The 16298-nt window shown below is 28.3% G+C and overlaps 1 protein-coding gene across 3 annotated transcripts in view; it reads right to left on the minus strand.

Annotated features, from left to right (window-relative positions):
- The window catches only part of CenG1A (Centaurin-gamma-1A), a 220023-nt gene that overhangs the window by 81667 nt on the left and 122058 nt on the right, over positions 1–16298 (minus strand). The window contains exon 1 of one of the 3 annotated variants that reach the window (XM_014434111.2): positions 8386–8517. The exons of the other annotated variants lie outside the window; for them this stretch is intronic. Coding sequence (XP_014289597.1) covers positions 8386–8509 — 124 coding nt within the window. The 5' untranslated portion in view covers positions 8510–8517. Of the gene's footprint in view, positions 1–8385; positions 8518–16298 lie in introns of those variants that run through there. 3 annotated transcript variants of the gene reach the window in all.

The following is a 16298-nucleotide window of genomic DNA, read 5'->3' on the forward strand; positions in this document are numbered from 1 at the left end:
AAAAAAAAAAAAAAGTGAAAATACTTTGTTGAATTCACCATCTCACTGACCAACGATATTTCTGTTTTGATTTTGATATAATTGTTCTGAACCCATCTTGTTAGTATATAAGTAGTAGTATAAATAGTATCTTGTTTAAAAATAAATATATTGGTTAAAGTTTTGTTTACTTGGAAATAACAATATAAATTTTACTTAGGACTATAGCTTTACTGAACAATGTAATGAGAATATATAATTTAAAAAATATAGAAATTACTAATATGATTAAAAACTGATAGGTTAAATTATTAAGTGTTATAAGAGAAACATAGAGAAAACATTATTTTTTGTCATATTATATTTTGAATTAATTGCCCACTAAATTTTATTGAATTTGACATTGCATTAGCTATGAAAATTTGAAGTCGTATTAAAAGAAAATATACGGATTATGGTTGCTATTATAAATAATTTACAACATTGATGATCTTATGAACTCAAAGGAATATGAATTTTATTTAGAATAAGAGTATAATATTTAGTATTCATTTATACGAATTAAAATAACCTCTCCGTTATTTTAAAATATACTCGTAAATAACATTCCCAATTTAAATTAATGTAAATAAAAACTATAAATAATTAAACAAATTTAATAAAATTTCAGTTAAAAATATAACGGAATAAAAGAAACAGAACTAATTTTTCGTAAAAAAAAGATATATTTATTTTCATAAAGATTTTGTGGACATACTTGACTTTCTTTTTTTAAACTTGAAAACCAGTTACAAAAATAATGCTGGTTAATATACAATAGTTCCCCCTCTAACTGGAAACAAGTTCCACCAGGTTGCCTTTGTCTTAGAATACCGAATAACGGAAAAAACAACAAGAAATGTATTATTACATACTAACCAAAACGTAAAAGGAATATAACATAATAATAGAAGTGCGGTCACTGGTTGGCGAGTGACTAAACGTGAGAAGTGCGAGAATTCAGGAAGCTTAGTCATCGAACACATACTTGAGAATTTTTATATCATATGACTCAATAAATACTTGATAATTTAAATAAATAATATAAATAGATAAGAAAGTAAATGTATTAATTAAACATTATTTTCAGTATTATTGGAATTCATTTATTGGCTCAAGACTATATAATTTAACGTATATTGTTATTTGAGACGCTCTCATTTTTTTGTATAATTTAGTTATTCATAAATTAATTACGATCAGATAAAATAATAAGCAAATTAAAGGGGTAAGATTCGTATAATGTAAATAAATTCAATATAAGGATAGTTTTTATAACAATACTTAATCTAATAATTATCGGTATCCTAAACCATTACGGTTGTAAGAATAAGATTTATTATTAAATATTTTAGTGTAAATTTTAAACTTAATTTATTGTATACTTATATAAGAGCCACTGTTATAATATAATATTTAAATATACAGATAAAAACATTGTAACCAAGACATCTAGAAATTAATACATGTATAAGAATGTAGATATTTTAAATTTTATCAGTTCACATATGCTCAGCTCGTTTCACAAATCCAATGTTAAAAAAAATAATTAAGATTATAATTTAAATTGTTATATAAATCCAGCTGTGTTCACATACTTCAATAATCGATGGATTATAACAAAAGATCGACATTACAGGTTTGGCAAATATCGTTATTAGAGATTAAACGAGTGATTGAAAATAGCTCAATACATTTCTTTATTAAGTTATCAAACTTTTGTTTCACACGGACTATATTTTCACTGTCGCAGCAATGTACACTTATATAAAAACGGCGTAAGTTTACAACAGTATAAGAGTAAAAAAGTATTACTACAGAAAGAAGTAGATCAAATAAATAAGAAAAACAAAGTACACAAGAAAAAAAAGTCATCCATCAACTTTACAAAGTATTTCACACAAAAGCCTGTAACCCGGTTAGGGGTGACACAACTAGACACTTGACAGTTCAATTTTGAAAAACTGCAACAATGCACAATGAATGTAAAATAGCTCTATTGTTGCTAATGCAGGAGATTCAAATGCAAATTTAAGAAGTCTGTACCAGGTTTGCATGCAAGACTTTTCGTATGTTTTAACAGATACTGCATCAAGATTTTTTTTTTAAAAATAACGGTTTTATAATTATTTTAAAATTAGGAATCTTTAAATAAATTATTAAATATATATGAATAATATTTATTAATTAAACACATTAATTTATCATTAATCATTATTCATTTAATACGGTCAACTATCACATCGCTCGTATAATATTTAATCTACAATTCAGTAGAATTTACCCACGAAATTCAATAAACCAAAGGCTCAAAACATTATAAATAATTTTTGTAAAGTTTTATTGAGAATGGTTATTGATTATATTTATCTGATTCCACTGAATTGTATCTATCGTCACACTAATCACAGTTAGAACTAACTATAAATCCATTTGTGATAAATCTTTGTTTAAATGTCATGGGAATCTTACTTGTAAAAACAATCTGATAGATTTGTTAGCATAAATATTAAGAAAAAGTACTTACGAAGAAATTGAAGATAAATGGAGATAAATAAATAAATGGGAAACAAATATACTCGAGATGTTATAATTTAATTTAATCAAAACAAACAAATTATATTTATTTGGAATGATAATGATTAAGCATTATTCTAGATTATATAATTGTCAGTGTTAACAAAACATACATTTCCAATATAAACATATGGTAAATTCTTACTCCTAAATTAATATTCTAGTTGAGATAAAGTAGAAAATATACTCATCAGAAAATTGTTTGATACGCTTCTTTTTACAAAATAAAATATATCAAGCTTTTTAAAAGAATAATATCTGAATTATACCATTTATTATTTTATTTTTTTTTAAATTTTCCAATATACATTTTTTTTTCTTTTATATACAACTAGGTATTTATTTGATTATTATATTTGTACCATGCCACGAAAGTTAAATGTTTATTTCGCTTAACATTTTGAGGTAAAGATAACAATCGATAATGGAATCAATATTCCAGTCTGTGTAAAGTTCAAAATATACTCTCTGAATAATCATCGATAAAACTACAATGCTTCGTAACTCCGAAAAAAAAGCTTGATTCTAGAGACATATCTTTAGAATTGTTAAAGTCAGATATAATTATAGACTTATCCAACAAAAAAATGGTTAAGACTCTAGAATTTTTGTTGAATTATTTATTTTCGATGAAAACACAACCTATTTTTAATATTGTTTGACTTGAACTAATTTACCAACTCTCCCTAGATTTATAGTCGGTTCTCTCGTTCGATAAAATGTCAAACATTTCACTTGGTTTCATTTATATTTATTTCCCATGACCCGTTTGGATTTTCTTTTTTTAAAATAATACATTACAGGTTTATGCCAATCGATTTCTGAGGCCCTGAAATCCTCATTATACAAATTCAAGATAAATTCTGAAGTTGATTTCCATAATCTATTTTTCGGAATTACTGTAATTAGAGTATAAGTTTTTTATAATATATAAGAAGAGGTTTTTGTATGTTATGCGAACTTAAATGACTCTATGGAAGAATTAATTTAAGTTGGTTGTCCCTTGTAGGCTAAGTTCTGAAATTATAGTTGAATTCGACATTGTATAAGTCATTAGAAGAACTATATAAATTAATGACCTTGGTAATAAATGACGTAAATGAACTAACAACTATAGCTCGCTGAACTTATAAAAGTGAATGGCAACAACTCATTCGAATGGAACTCATGAAACAGAACGGAAAATCTTTTCTATTGAACAGCACTTGATCTTTGCATTTGAAACAAAAGAAAAATTATCGATGCTCTGTTGAATCTTTCATATTCTTTCGTTCGATTCATTTAGGACACTAGCAGTTGCAGAAGAGCTTTGCAAATTATTTTAAACTGCGTCCGAAACCGCTGGAACCTATTCTACGAGCCGGCGAATATTCTCATAGACTTGCAAATCCTTTTAGTCCCTTCTTTTGTGAAGGTAGCTGAGAGACGAAACATTTGCACAGGCGGTATCTGGACGCCTATGAATAGAGGACCTTTTCAGAGGTGCGAGATAACCGCCTAGGCTGTCAGGTCATACTTTATCTCTACTGTCCAACTTTCGGCACAGTTTTAAGCGATAACTCACACAGAACTGTCTTCAAAATGTTCTCATCAAAGTTTAAATATGGCTTGTAAAACAACACTGATTTTTTTTTTAAATAAAAAAAAACATCATTCGGTATTTTTCAAACAAGAAAAAAATACAGGGTATTTTAGGAAATAATTTACAATTTATTTCAATGTATTAATAACAAAAAACTCACTAGTTAGAAAATCACCATATCTTCATCCAAACTGAAAATGAGGTTTTGCGAAGTTCGATGAAAGACCCACAAATACAATTATACTTATATACCAAAAATATGCTATATATATAGTAACGTTGAAGTAATAACTTACAACTTATATTAGTTTAATAATTATTTATTGTAGAAAGAGGATAAAAAATTCTGGAATCAATTCAGGGAGTGAGATGCTGGGAAATGCAGCATCATTGGGATTTTTCCTTTATTTTTCAGGAGCAGTTGCATGAAGAACAACTGAAAAGTGGAGTTCTTGGTAGGAACATTCCAAACTTGTGAGTTTCTTGCCGAATAGGTATACATTAGAAAGTTTACGTTGATAATAATAGAATAACTAAAAATAAAATTAATCTTAGCTCATTTTTTTTCAAAATTATACAAATTACAGAAAAGGTACACGAATAAGTTATATTAAGCTTATATTTTCGAATATAATATTTCCCGATCGTAAAAAATACTAATAAGCAAAAAAATTAAAGCACCAAATAGTTTTTTTTTTAAATTATCTGAATTTTTAAATCACTTATGTAATTATATCGATTATTAAAATTAATAGAAGCTAAATTTAATTAGTTTATAGGAATATCTTCATAGTAAATTTTTTTATTTACCGTTTTATTAATTAAGAATTCGTAGAACGATTAGAAGGAAAATAGTTGCATATGGCATGTGCATGAGAGAGGTATTCCACAATAATTTATAGCAAAAAGTCAGCCTTATATAACAAACTAAATTACTACAATAATAAAAACAGATGCGTCATAAAACATTGAAAGTATTACACAATTGTTTACTATCTGAATTAGTTATTTATCATATTAAAAAATAGATATAAAAAAAAAATTGTTCCAGAATCATTATACAAAGCTCGAAAATTGAAAAATCGATTGGGGTTTATTTCTTATTAATTTATTTATTTTTTATAAAAAAATTTAAAGTGATTGTTTTAGAAGCACTATTATCATTTTTGGTTAGAAATAATTAAGTTCATGAGATGACAGCTTTATTAATTTCTTTTTACTCTAAATTACTTTGGTCACATACTAAATTATAAAATATTGCAACAGAATCATAATAGGAAAACAAAAAAAATTTCTAGTGTTTTTTTTTTTTTTTTGTAAACGATATTTGGATGTTGATTCCAAAAATGCTTATATTTTTCACTATTTTCATATGGGCGAGACAAGGGCATATGGGACCTCTAATCAGCCGCCATTAATTCAGAAAACAATAACAGAATGGCTTATGATTTCCGTTCAAAAAAATTATTGGCCCAGTATTTTCCGATAAATGTTTCATGTAATTTTTTAAAATTAAAATTTCGAATGTCAAAGATTCATTATTGAAAAATAAATCAGAACGACGTTATAAATATATCTGGTTTTAGGTCATACCTGTTTAAAAGTTAAATAAATTTATCATCAGGTATTATCTTATCGCTAAATAGTGACAGATATAAAACATAAAAAAGATTAAAATAAAGACCCACAAATTAATATGATAAGATAAGAATGAAACAAAGGAAATAAAACGAGGTATTAAAATGCTTTCTTTTTTAATTTTTCGTTGACTTTTTTAACGGTAAATTTAAGATAATAGTTATAGCAAATTATAATCAGATATAGCCATTGTCAGACAGAAATTATTTCGTTGATTATGATATCTGAATTAATCGGTCTAATTAAATACAAAATTAAATGACTGTACAGATGGTATTAATAACTTAGATAATTAGCAATAATTAATCATTAATTAGCATGAATACTGATTATTGATTAAGTAATAAGTTTTAAGTCAGTTAGAGGCCAAGTAAGAGGCAGGAAGTTCGGCAAAGCACACCTGCCCTTCCAGGCTAACGAGAAAGAACGGAAAAGCCCGGATCCTGAAATTTGATACGACAGCTGTGAAAAAATAAATAAAAGCGTTTAATAAAAAGGGAAAAAAAACAGTATTACAAATCGATTAATTCCACATCTATGCCGCCGGATACTGGAGTGTAGGCAGGCAACAGGTCTCACGCCTTTATTCAGCTGCGAAATCATAACTCTTGATTTAAAAAAAAAAAAAACAGCAAATAACAATAAAAAAAATGGTCATTATGATTTTTGCTGCATAGAAATTTTTTTAATATTCATCTACCTCCAAAAATGGCAAAAAAAAAAGACGATTTATTTGAAAAATCATAACCTTACACATAGGAAAAAATAGAAGCAAAAAACAGATATCGTCACAGATAATTTAAAATTGATAAACATTCTTATACGCCATGATCATCTATTTAGCATTTATTATATTTTTATGCATTTTAAAATAATTTTCTTATATAGACGCAGATAATATAAATCGAAAAATTGTAAAAAAAAAAAAATTAAAAATTAAAACATTATTTATTAGAAATAAAGATTATTAATTATAAATTGTATTTACATCATTAATATCATATTAATCATAGTATAAATGATAAATCATTTATGTCATTAATATCATTATTTACTACCTACAAGTAACAGGCAGTGAAGTATAGTATTTAAGTAATATTGTATTTTGCCAGTAGTAAAGGATAGTATTTTCAATAAAATTATAAGAAACCATAATATTAAACGTAAATTAAATAAATAAATTAATATTGATAAATTTAATTTTAAAACTGCATATTATATAAATATATAATATACATTATAATGGTACAGTATATATTACATTTCTTCTTTACATATAAAATGAACCATTATGTATAAATTTTCTTGAAAATAAAATACAGAATAATTATTTAAGAATTAAGAATTGATAATAAAATATTTAAATATAAGAAATCTGAATAAAAAAATTAAATAATAAGCCCCTCATGAATCGAGACGTCACAGACGGCCCCAAAAACCACGTGTGTAATATCAAATATTCATTTATTTTTTTAATACTAAGTTTGCACAAAACTTGTACCGGTACTGTTTTAAGGAAAGGCCATTTATCTTAATGTTTCTATATAATTTGTTACACCGTGTATATTTGTGAAAAAAATTAAAAATTAACATTAGACTCATCAAACTTTATACCATTATATTATATTATATAAAATTCATACCATTATATCAACTATGTACAATAAAATCATTATATCAAAATATACAGGAACATACAATGAAATCTATTAAAACGCCCCATAAAAAAAAAAAAAAAAATTATAGCTCTTTAAACAGCTTGAAAACCAAACAAGAATTATTATACAAATTCAGCGCCCAAGTGTATACATTTAATACAAAACTGCTGAGGTCAAAGTACCCAAAAATAAGAAATGAAACAAAAATGATAAGGTATCTTTTATCTTCACAGAAAATTACAGGTTCAAGTAGAATCGCAATGAATCCAATCCGCAAAACGACAAAAGTCCAATGACACAAATGCCAATTAATATTTCATTAAAAAAAAATTCTATGATTACAATCAGCGTATACTTCGGTGTTGTTCAATACAGGGTATGTATCATGGTAAATTATTTGTTAGGAATACATCTGACTAAAATCAGCACAATGGAATACAAAACTAACTACAAGGTGGCACTTGAAGATTTTTTTTTAAATTCAAACAAATAGACGGATCGACAAGAAGTCGTGTATGACATGATCCTGAATTCATGTACGGACCTGTCCCAGAACAAGAGGGCTAAGATGAAATAATACCGAACACGGGAAACTCGAAAGAAATATTCCACATTTCCATTAAGTCAATTCCCTAAACCAAAACAAGCAGGAGGATTCACAGAATGAATTAATGTTTAAATTTTAAAACAAAAATAACATACAACTTGAATTCGTTCATATCGCAAAGTAAGATGAATTTGTAGGTTTAGGTTGAGAATGAACTCCAATCACTGTCGCATTTCATGACTCGTTTAAGAAAGATAGTTCCTTTGATCCTAGTTCAATCCAATGCTTACTCCACTTCTTCCAGTTTAAACGAAGATACCCATGATTCACATTCTTAAAATATTGCAGAGAAAGGTCCTCCTTACCTGATTTTCTCTTCTCTGCTAGGACTATAGGTTTGGCAGTCCTCTTCATCCGAAGAGACCTCCTCTTGAGCGACCTGAGGAGGGACTCCTGTGGCTTGCTTTTATCCGGCGTGAACCACTTCATGGCCGGCATGTCACATGGCACTGACTCCCCGAACCTCCTACCTCCGTGCCCCCTCCCGGACGATCCCCTCCCCGCCACAAACAGCTCAATGGACCAACGTCACTAGCGGATATTATTACGCACGACACGGCTAATCATGCCATTCATTTCAATCTGTCATATCACAACACTCACCCGTGACTTCTCTTCACGGTCTGTCATAGTAAGGATAACAGATCAGTTAGTGAAATTAGCATCCACTAATGTTGGTTAATAATTGATCACCGAATATAGCAAGATATCTAATTTTTAAGTAAAAATATTGTTAAAATGCTAATTAATAAATAATCTGACAGAGAAAAAAGAAAAAGAATATTACGCTGACTCTTAATGGATAACCGAATAGAGCATAATATACCATTAACAAGTGAAAATATTATCTAAATTTAATTAATTTACTTTTTCTTTATCTTTCATTCAGGTATTTTAACAAAACAATAAGAATAAATAAATTAATTAATATTAAGTAACTAATATAACAAATAAAAAATCTTATGTTGATCATTAATGGATAAGTGAACAAAACAACATTTATTATTTAAATACAAATTAATTAACTTTTTTCATGCCCTAATTCAGAGATTTTAACACTTGAATAAGAATAATGAATATAAATAAAATAATCTTAAGTTCATTACTAATAAATAACCAAATAGAGCAAGAGATGTAATTTTTAATTAAAATAATTTAAAAATACTAATTAAGTAACTTTTTCTATATCCTTATTTCAGAGATGAAATAAAAATAAAAATGAAAACTCATGAATAAGAATGTATAAACAAGAATAAATAAACTGGTAAAAAAATAATCTTATGTTAATCCTTAAAGGATAACTGAACAGAGCATATTATACAATTTTTAAATACTAATATTATTTAATTTATCTTTTCTTTATATTTAATAAATAAGAACAAATGAAATAACTGAAATAAGAACCCAACATGGTTTCTAGATTTACTTTTAGTTGAAAAATATTTCTAAATGTTGAAACAGCTAATCAAGAAAGCTTAACATCAGGAAATTTGGTTCATTAACGCACAGAAACAGAGAAAAATGGAGGAGGGAAGTCGAGAACCACAAAATCAATTTTTTTTAATTCATCTACAAATCGAGGGTCTCAAAGCCTTACAAATATATATATAACTAATATAATTCGCATACAAATTTCCAATCCTCTAACTCAATTTTTCTGGACTAGACGAAATATAGACTGAAATTCATCCCAATCTTTATGATACTGCTATTTCTTAGAGATAAAAACCTACTCTGATCCAATGGTGATGCAGGAGGGGTCCAAATTTAGAGAAAAATATATGTAGATCAGACATCCCCGAACCCCCCTAAAAATGTGTTTTAGGGGTTGGAAACAGGTATAAAATGCATCGCCCCTCCCTTGATCTTAAATAGGGTGCGAAATTCTACATATCACTGTTCCGGAAGTGTAAAGACGTAACTGAAAACTATTGGGAGATTGGGGTAGGCAGGCTCAAAAATGCATATACAAGATTTTTGTATAGTAACAATTTATTTGAAAATTCTAAATTGATAAGCTAAATAATTAAGTAAAGATACTTCATAAAAAATCTTTACTAACAACAAAAATCTTTAATTTCTTTAAAAACAAAAAATATCTTATGTGTTTATAAATATGACTGTCATACTTTTGGATATATTGCTATGTGTTTCCCGTTTAATTATGATTTCTGTAAGCCAGACTAAATATATGATATACGGCTGTGAAGAGCCGTAGGGAATAAACCAGAATTATTAAATATAACGTAGACTGTGGAATAGGATGTTCGAGTTTTATTGAAATGCAAATAAACCATATTTTAATTTGATTATAAAAAAAATATAAATGAAATTCTAGTATTAAAATATATCTAAAATAACTAGAAAACTTATAATTCTGGACAAACGATTTTTCAACCCAGCAGTTTCCAAACTTTTATCGTCCTACAGGCTTGTTAGATTAACAATATTTAGGGGCACAATTGTTGGGGTGAATAAATTTCGAGGCAACCTTGTTGAGTTAATAAAATTTCACAGCACCCTTATCGAGCTTAATAAATTTCTTGCAATAATTATTCTTGAAGCAGTTGAATATTTAACTGCACATTTCTTATTTTTATTCCTTTTGATGGTACATACGCTTACAAGACCCTAGTTTCAGTTTGGTAACCACTTTTCTAATGTGGCATGAAATTTATAAGTCCTTAAATAATTTTTTTTTCGTTATTTTTTCACTAAAAATAATAAAATTTGGAAAACTTAAATACATCAGTGAAGATACTTAATATAATATATAATAAATTATACAAAAATCCTTAACTAAGTAAGATAAAGTAAAAATTTCTTTTAAATTGATATTTTGGATTGTTGCTACCTCTTCAAAAAGTCAGAGGAAACAAACCAGAAATAGTAAATATAATAACAGATTGTAGTATATGTTAATATAAATTATTTTTTGATTTAATATTAAATAAAAAAGTGTCTAATCTTATTTATATGTATTTGTGGTTGAATTGCAGTATTTGTGGAAGAATAGACACTGAAGACGAAGGAGTGCTCCGAAACGTCGGTTTGAAATAAATTTGTACTTTATCATAATAAAGGATTTACGAAAGTATGTGCACGGATGTATATGTATTTTCCAAATTTCATCATTTGCGAAAATAGAAAAAAAAACTGAATTAGGGCCTTATAAATCACGTTAGAAGATTGTTTATTAAGATATATAAAATCATTCTATTCCTTTTAAATTTCTTTTTATAATAGAATTTCATTTATATTTTATGGACAAATTAAAATATGGTTCAATTGAGTTTTAATAATAAAAATTATCATCATAGGTATGACAAATATAATTTTATATAAATAGTTCAATTTTTTTTCCTGATAGTTCGAAGAAATTTTTTTTATAACTGTGTTGACATCAAACAATTGATATTTACAACTGTACATAAATACATCAAGTAAATTTGGGGAAATCATAATGGTATGGTACAAGCATGTTGAGAAACTACCCAATAGTATCACTAAAAACATTTTTACAATATAAGGTCTCGAGGCCATTTTCTTTTCAGACGCCTCGGAGGATTGTCCGGAATAAAAGAGGAAGCAAGATTAGAAACTAATGGGTTTGAGTGTTTAGGGAGTTTGTAATGGAAGGATTGATATCTGGTTCGGGCTAGATCGGTTACAAATGGAACATTAAGGTCCTCGTGGATGATTTTCGAAGACATTTAAGATGACTTGTCTTACAAAATTTATGTATATTAATAATAATAATAAAATAAAAGATTCAAAACTCCTGACCTAAAAAAGAGAAGCTTATTAGCCCCGGATTAATAATGAGTGTTAAAAAAAGAATCAGGGCGAGTTACACAACAGTGACTGAAATAGGAAAAGAATCCTTATAAAACAAAGGCTTTATGTTAAGCATTACCTAACATACTGGCAATCCGAAATCTTTATATATTATCCCACGGTAAACATTCACCATCCCTTTCAAACAATACCGTTCATGATTAAGGCAATATATTCCACTTTGGGATAACATTTACGTTTGAATAAGTAACAAATCAGATTTTGATCAATATTTTAATAAAATAAAATATTTGAAACTATTAAAAACAAACAACGCCAAAGGAGCTAATAAACTCTTTGACATATTTGTACTTTATGATATTAGAAATTGAACCTACAAAGGCACCAAACCTTTACGTCCACAAAAAGTCTGATGGTTCCTTTATTCAAGTTCGATTATAGTAACATATATTAAAAATAACAGAGTGATTTAACAGAGTAATAAGAAAATAAAACATTTTTTTATTAATAAATTATTGATGTAACTAAGACAAGAGCTGAACCGATCATTTGGTTAGTTATAGGGCCACAAGAAGAATCTAAAATTCCTAAGAGTTGACATTTTTTTTTAATTATCTTTAATGACATTTACAACTGTACATAATAATACATTTAGTAAATTTTATGTGTTATTATGGAGTGATACAGGTGTGTAGAGAAACTACCCACTGGTAGCACTCTAATGACGTTTTTACGTTAGCAGATCTCGTGGCCATCTTCTTTTCAGACGCCTCGGGGGATTTTCAAGGATGGAAAATGAAGCAAGGTTAGAAACTATAGGGTTTGGGGGGTTAGGGAGTTGATAACGGAAGGAATTATATCTGGTTCGGGCTATTTTACATGGAACACTAAAGTCTTTATGTATGATTTAATTTGTGACAAAGTATTTATTGATATATTACACAAGTATAATGATTTTACGAAGGATTTTGGATTGGATTGTACGTCGTAATCGGCAAGCAATGTCCCGTCTTTTCAGTCTTGAGCGAAGATTCCAGGTAAGCCGTTTGTTCAGATATAGTCCAAGGTAGCTGATCTGTTCGACAGGGGTAAGAGCAACATTATTAAAGAATACTGTAGGTCAGTCCGTTACGTTTATGACGAAGAGTAATAAAAATAATTTGATGAGACTTATTGTAATGTTCTATTTTTGTAATCTTCATTCCAATTACGACACCATTCTTAGAGGGCTGTGATATGGGATTGGAGAGTTTGAGATGCAATTAAAGGGTTATTATTAAGTGTGACCTCACATGTGTCATCGGCATACGTGGTGAGGACTGTGTTAGGATTGTTTGGGATGTGTAGAGGTGTAGAGGATAGCACCGAGGATACTACCTTGAGGAACACTAGCAGACTAAGAATAGAGGGATGAATAGAACCATTGCGGTTTATTTGGAATAATCTATCGATGAGAAAGGAACGGATCATGAGAAAGTATGTAGGGGGTAGGAATTTACGGAGTTTGTAAAGCAGTCCCGGGTCTCATACTCGATCAAAAGAGTTGAAATCTAGTTCGGTTTATAGATATATGTCAATTTATTTTTTTTATTCATTTTTTTAAATTTTATTATTATTTTTTTTAGACTGCTCTGCTCGCTATAATTAAGTGTTTTCAAGATAAGATGAGCTATTACCATGGGATATTGCAGGCGGGACGAGGGGGCAAGATTTCTTCTAATTATTTTTGCTTGCACGACTTGAATAAAAGTTATAAATTTATTAAGAAGTATATTTCTATAAAATCAGAAACTTTTTTCTCAAAAATAAATAAATATAAAAATTATATTCTCATTTATGCTGATCTATTACTTGCTCCCTACCAAATATAAAAATCATTTGAGAAAATTATTTCCCCAGACCTACAATTTAACTGAAATATTAAAGTGAATTGCATTATACCATAACAACTACGATGGATGCCAGGACTGAATTTCAATTTTATTAGGACGAAAAGGTACATATTACTTTTATTAAAAATATTTTCGTTGGGCATTTCACGGGATGGCAATCACCGAAACCGCTCCTTCAGGCTTGCTACTTTATTTTTTCACGTTATTCTGGTCAATTTATATATAGGCTGACTTTGCTCAGATGTTTTTATAGCAGTTGTTTCCAAACAAAAAAATTCACACAAATTCGCGATATTTCCATTGTAATATCAACGAAAACAAAATCAACATTATTACCTAAGCATAACCCTTTCACTCCCAGTGGATGCAAATCATAGAGGACCTATTTCATATTATACCTAATCAGAACACATAAAAAATTCTTAATAACGGTAAACCATAACAAATATTAACTTAAATACAATTGAATAAACTGTTTTCATAAAAAAAAAAAAAAAGTGTAAAACATCAATATTTCAATAATCTCTAAATAAATCTTTAAATAAATGCATATTAACAAATAATATCCAATCAAATTATCGATATTCTCAAGGTTTCTAATATTTCTGTAAGATATCATTATTAAACTTTAGTAGCCATAATAAAAGAAAATATTGATACTTCATTTGTAAAAAAACTTTGATATTTTAGAGAATTTTTAAATTTAAATATTTAAATTTTATATCGATATCGATATTAGACTTATCGATAATAAATATTATTGGTAATATTTGCTTAAAATATAGAAATTTTTATAAATCAGGTATATCTATATTTGGTTTTAATGTTATTGACTGGATATTTCTGGATGTTATTGGTATTTATTGATTTTTTTAAAGCTGTCAAGAATAATTTACATAAATGAAGTTCTGAGGTGTGTAAATATTTCTAAAGAGCGAATTATCTATGTGTTTTTTTTCGTATCCTTCACCAAAATAAATTAGTACATATATAATACATTAAATGTATTTTATATACACTTTAATGAGTCTCCTCAATCATAATCATGTACTGGAGACAAAATATCGATATTTCACTAATACGGATATCAGGATCCCATCCCTGACACCTTGTTCCCGTCGTTAGGACAAAACCCATTTTCCGAATCAAAATAAAATTAAACACGTATTTTCAATCTTTAAGGCAATATTAAAATATTTTAAGGCTATTTACTTTTTTATTCATAAACATATTTACACGATATGAAAAAATAAAAACAAATTAATTACATCACAGTTTATAGATTTAATTATCGGTAGTATATTACTCTCCTATTATTTCCATCAACAATGCATCAACCAACTCGGTTACCAACTGACGACTCACAATTGACAGAAATGGCCCATCAAACGCCCTGTTGAGTCCAAGTAAATCCACATTATGTTTCTTCTTTATTTTCGTACGTTTATGACACCTCTTCAATCATATTCCTCTTTCTCAACCTTTAGTCAATTCATGGAATGATGAAACAGTAGTTTTCTCGAGTAGTACTTATTTAGTTTTAAAACAAAAATATAAAAAAGAACTCCCAAAAAGACTTGATAAAAATATGGTAATGCGAATTACTAAAAAGCAATAAGAGAACAGAAATCGAACTTTCAACCATTTCGGAATTCTTTAAATCCAAAATTAGATATAGCATTTTAAAAAATAAACATATAAATTAGGTTTGTTAAGATGGGACTACCATTTAACCAGGGGCTGAAGATTAAATAAGGCCAATCAGAGGATAGGGTAAGGCCCTCCAAGATGTAGACGTGAGATGACATACGAGATACGTGAGTCACAAGTGTGCTTCGCCCCTGGAGGGATAGTGTAATTATCTGAGGCAATGACGCACCGATCGTGCTCCATCTGCTGCTTCCAGAACCTGCTTTTGAGGGGAGTGATTTTTGATCACATTGGTCGAGGAGCTATCTGTCATTGTAGTGATAGGGCAATAAAACGAAAACAAAAAAACATAATTTATAGTTCTCTTCGATTAATGGGGATAAACTGACATTTCAAGAACAGTAGGCGAAGCGACTCAGTTCAGTTGAGTGATAATAACAAAAAGGCTTGGATCGTTACCGACGTTAATCCGTTCACTGGACCCCTTCAAAACTCACATTTAAAATGTAAGGCCCAAAACAATACTCCCATATACGTTTTGGTCCAACTGGCAAACAGTTTCCACTGCAACATATTTCAGAAATTTTCATGAGATTCCACCATCTACTACTTTGGTGTAAGCGTACTTTCGTCGGCCTTCATACATTTTGAAAACGTCTTGTCAGATTTGGTCCATATTTGGTGGGAAGTTGAGGATTAGAGTAAAATAGTTTTAAATGAAAAATTTCATAGCATTCCATCAATAAATTTTGCCTACGCATGAAAAAAACTCCCATCTTGATATAACTATATTTCAATAACAACTCATCCCATAGATTTCATTCTTAAAAGACAAAGCAGGAAACTTGAAATATAGGTGATTGCTACCTATCTAATAT

This window comes from Halyomorpha halys, unplaced genomic scaffold (genome assembly GCF_000696795.3).
Source record: "Halyomorpha halys isolate HHAL.00 unplaced genomic scaffold, Hhal_1.1 Scaffold1306.1, whole genome shotgun sequence".
NCBI lineage: Eukaryota > Metazoa > Arthropoda > Insecta > Hemiptera > Pentatomidae > Halyomorpha > Halyomorpha halys.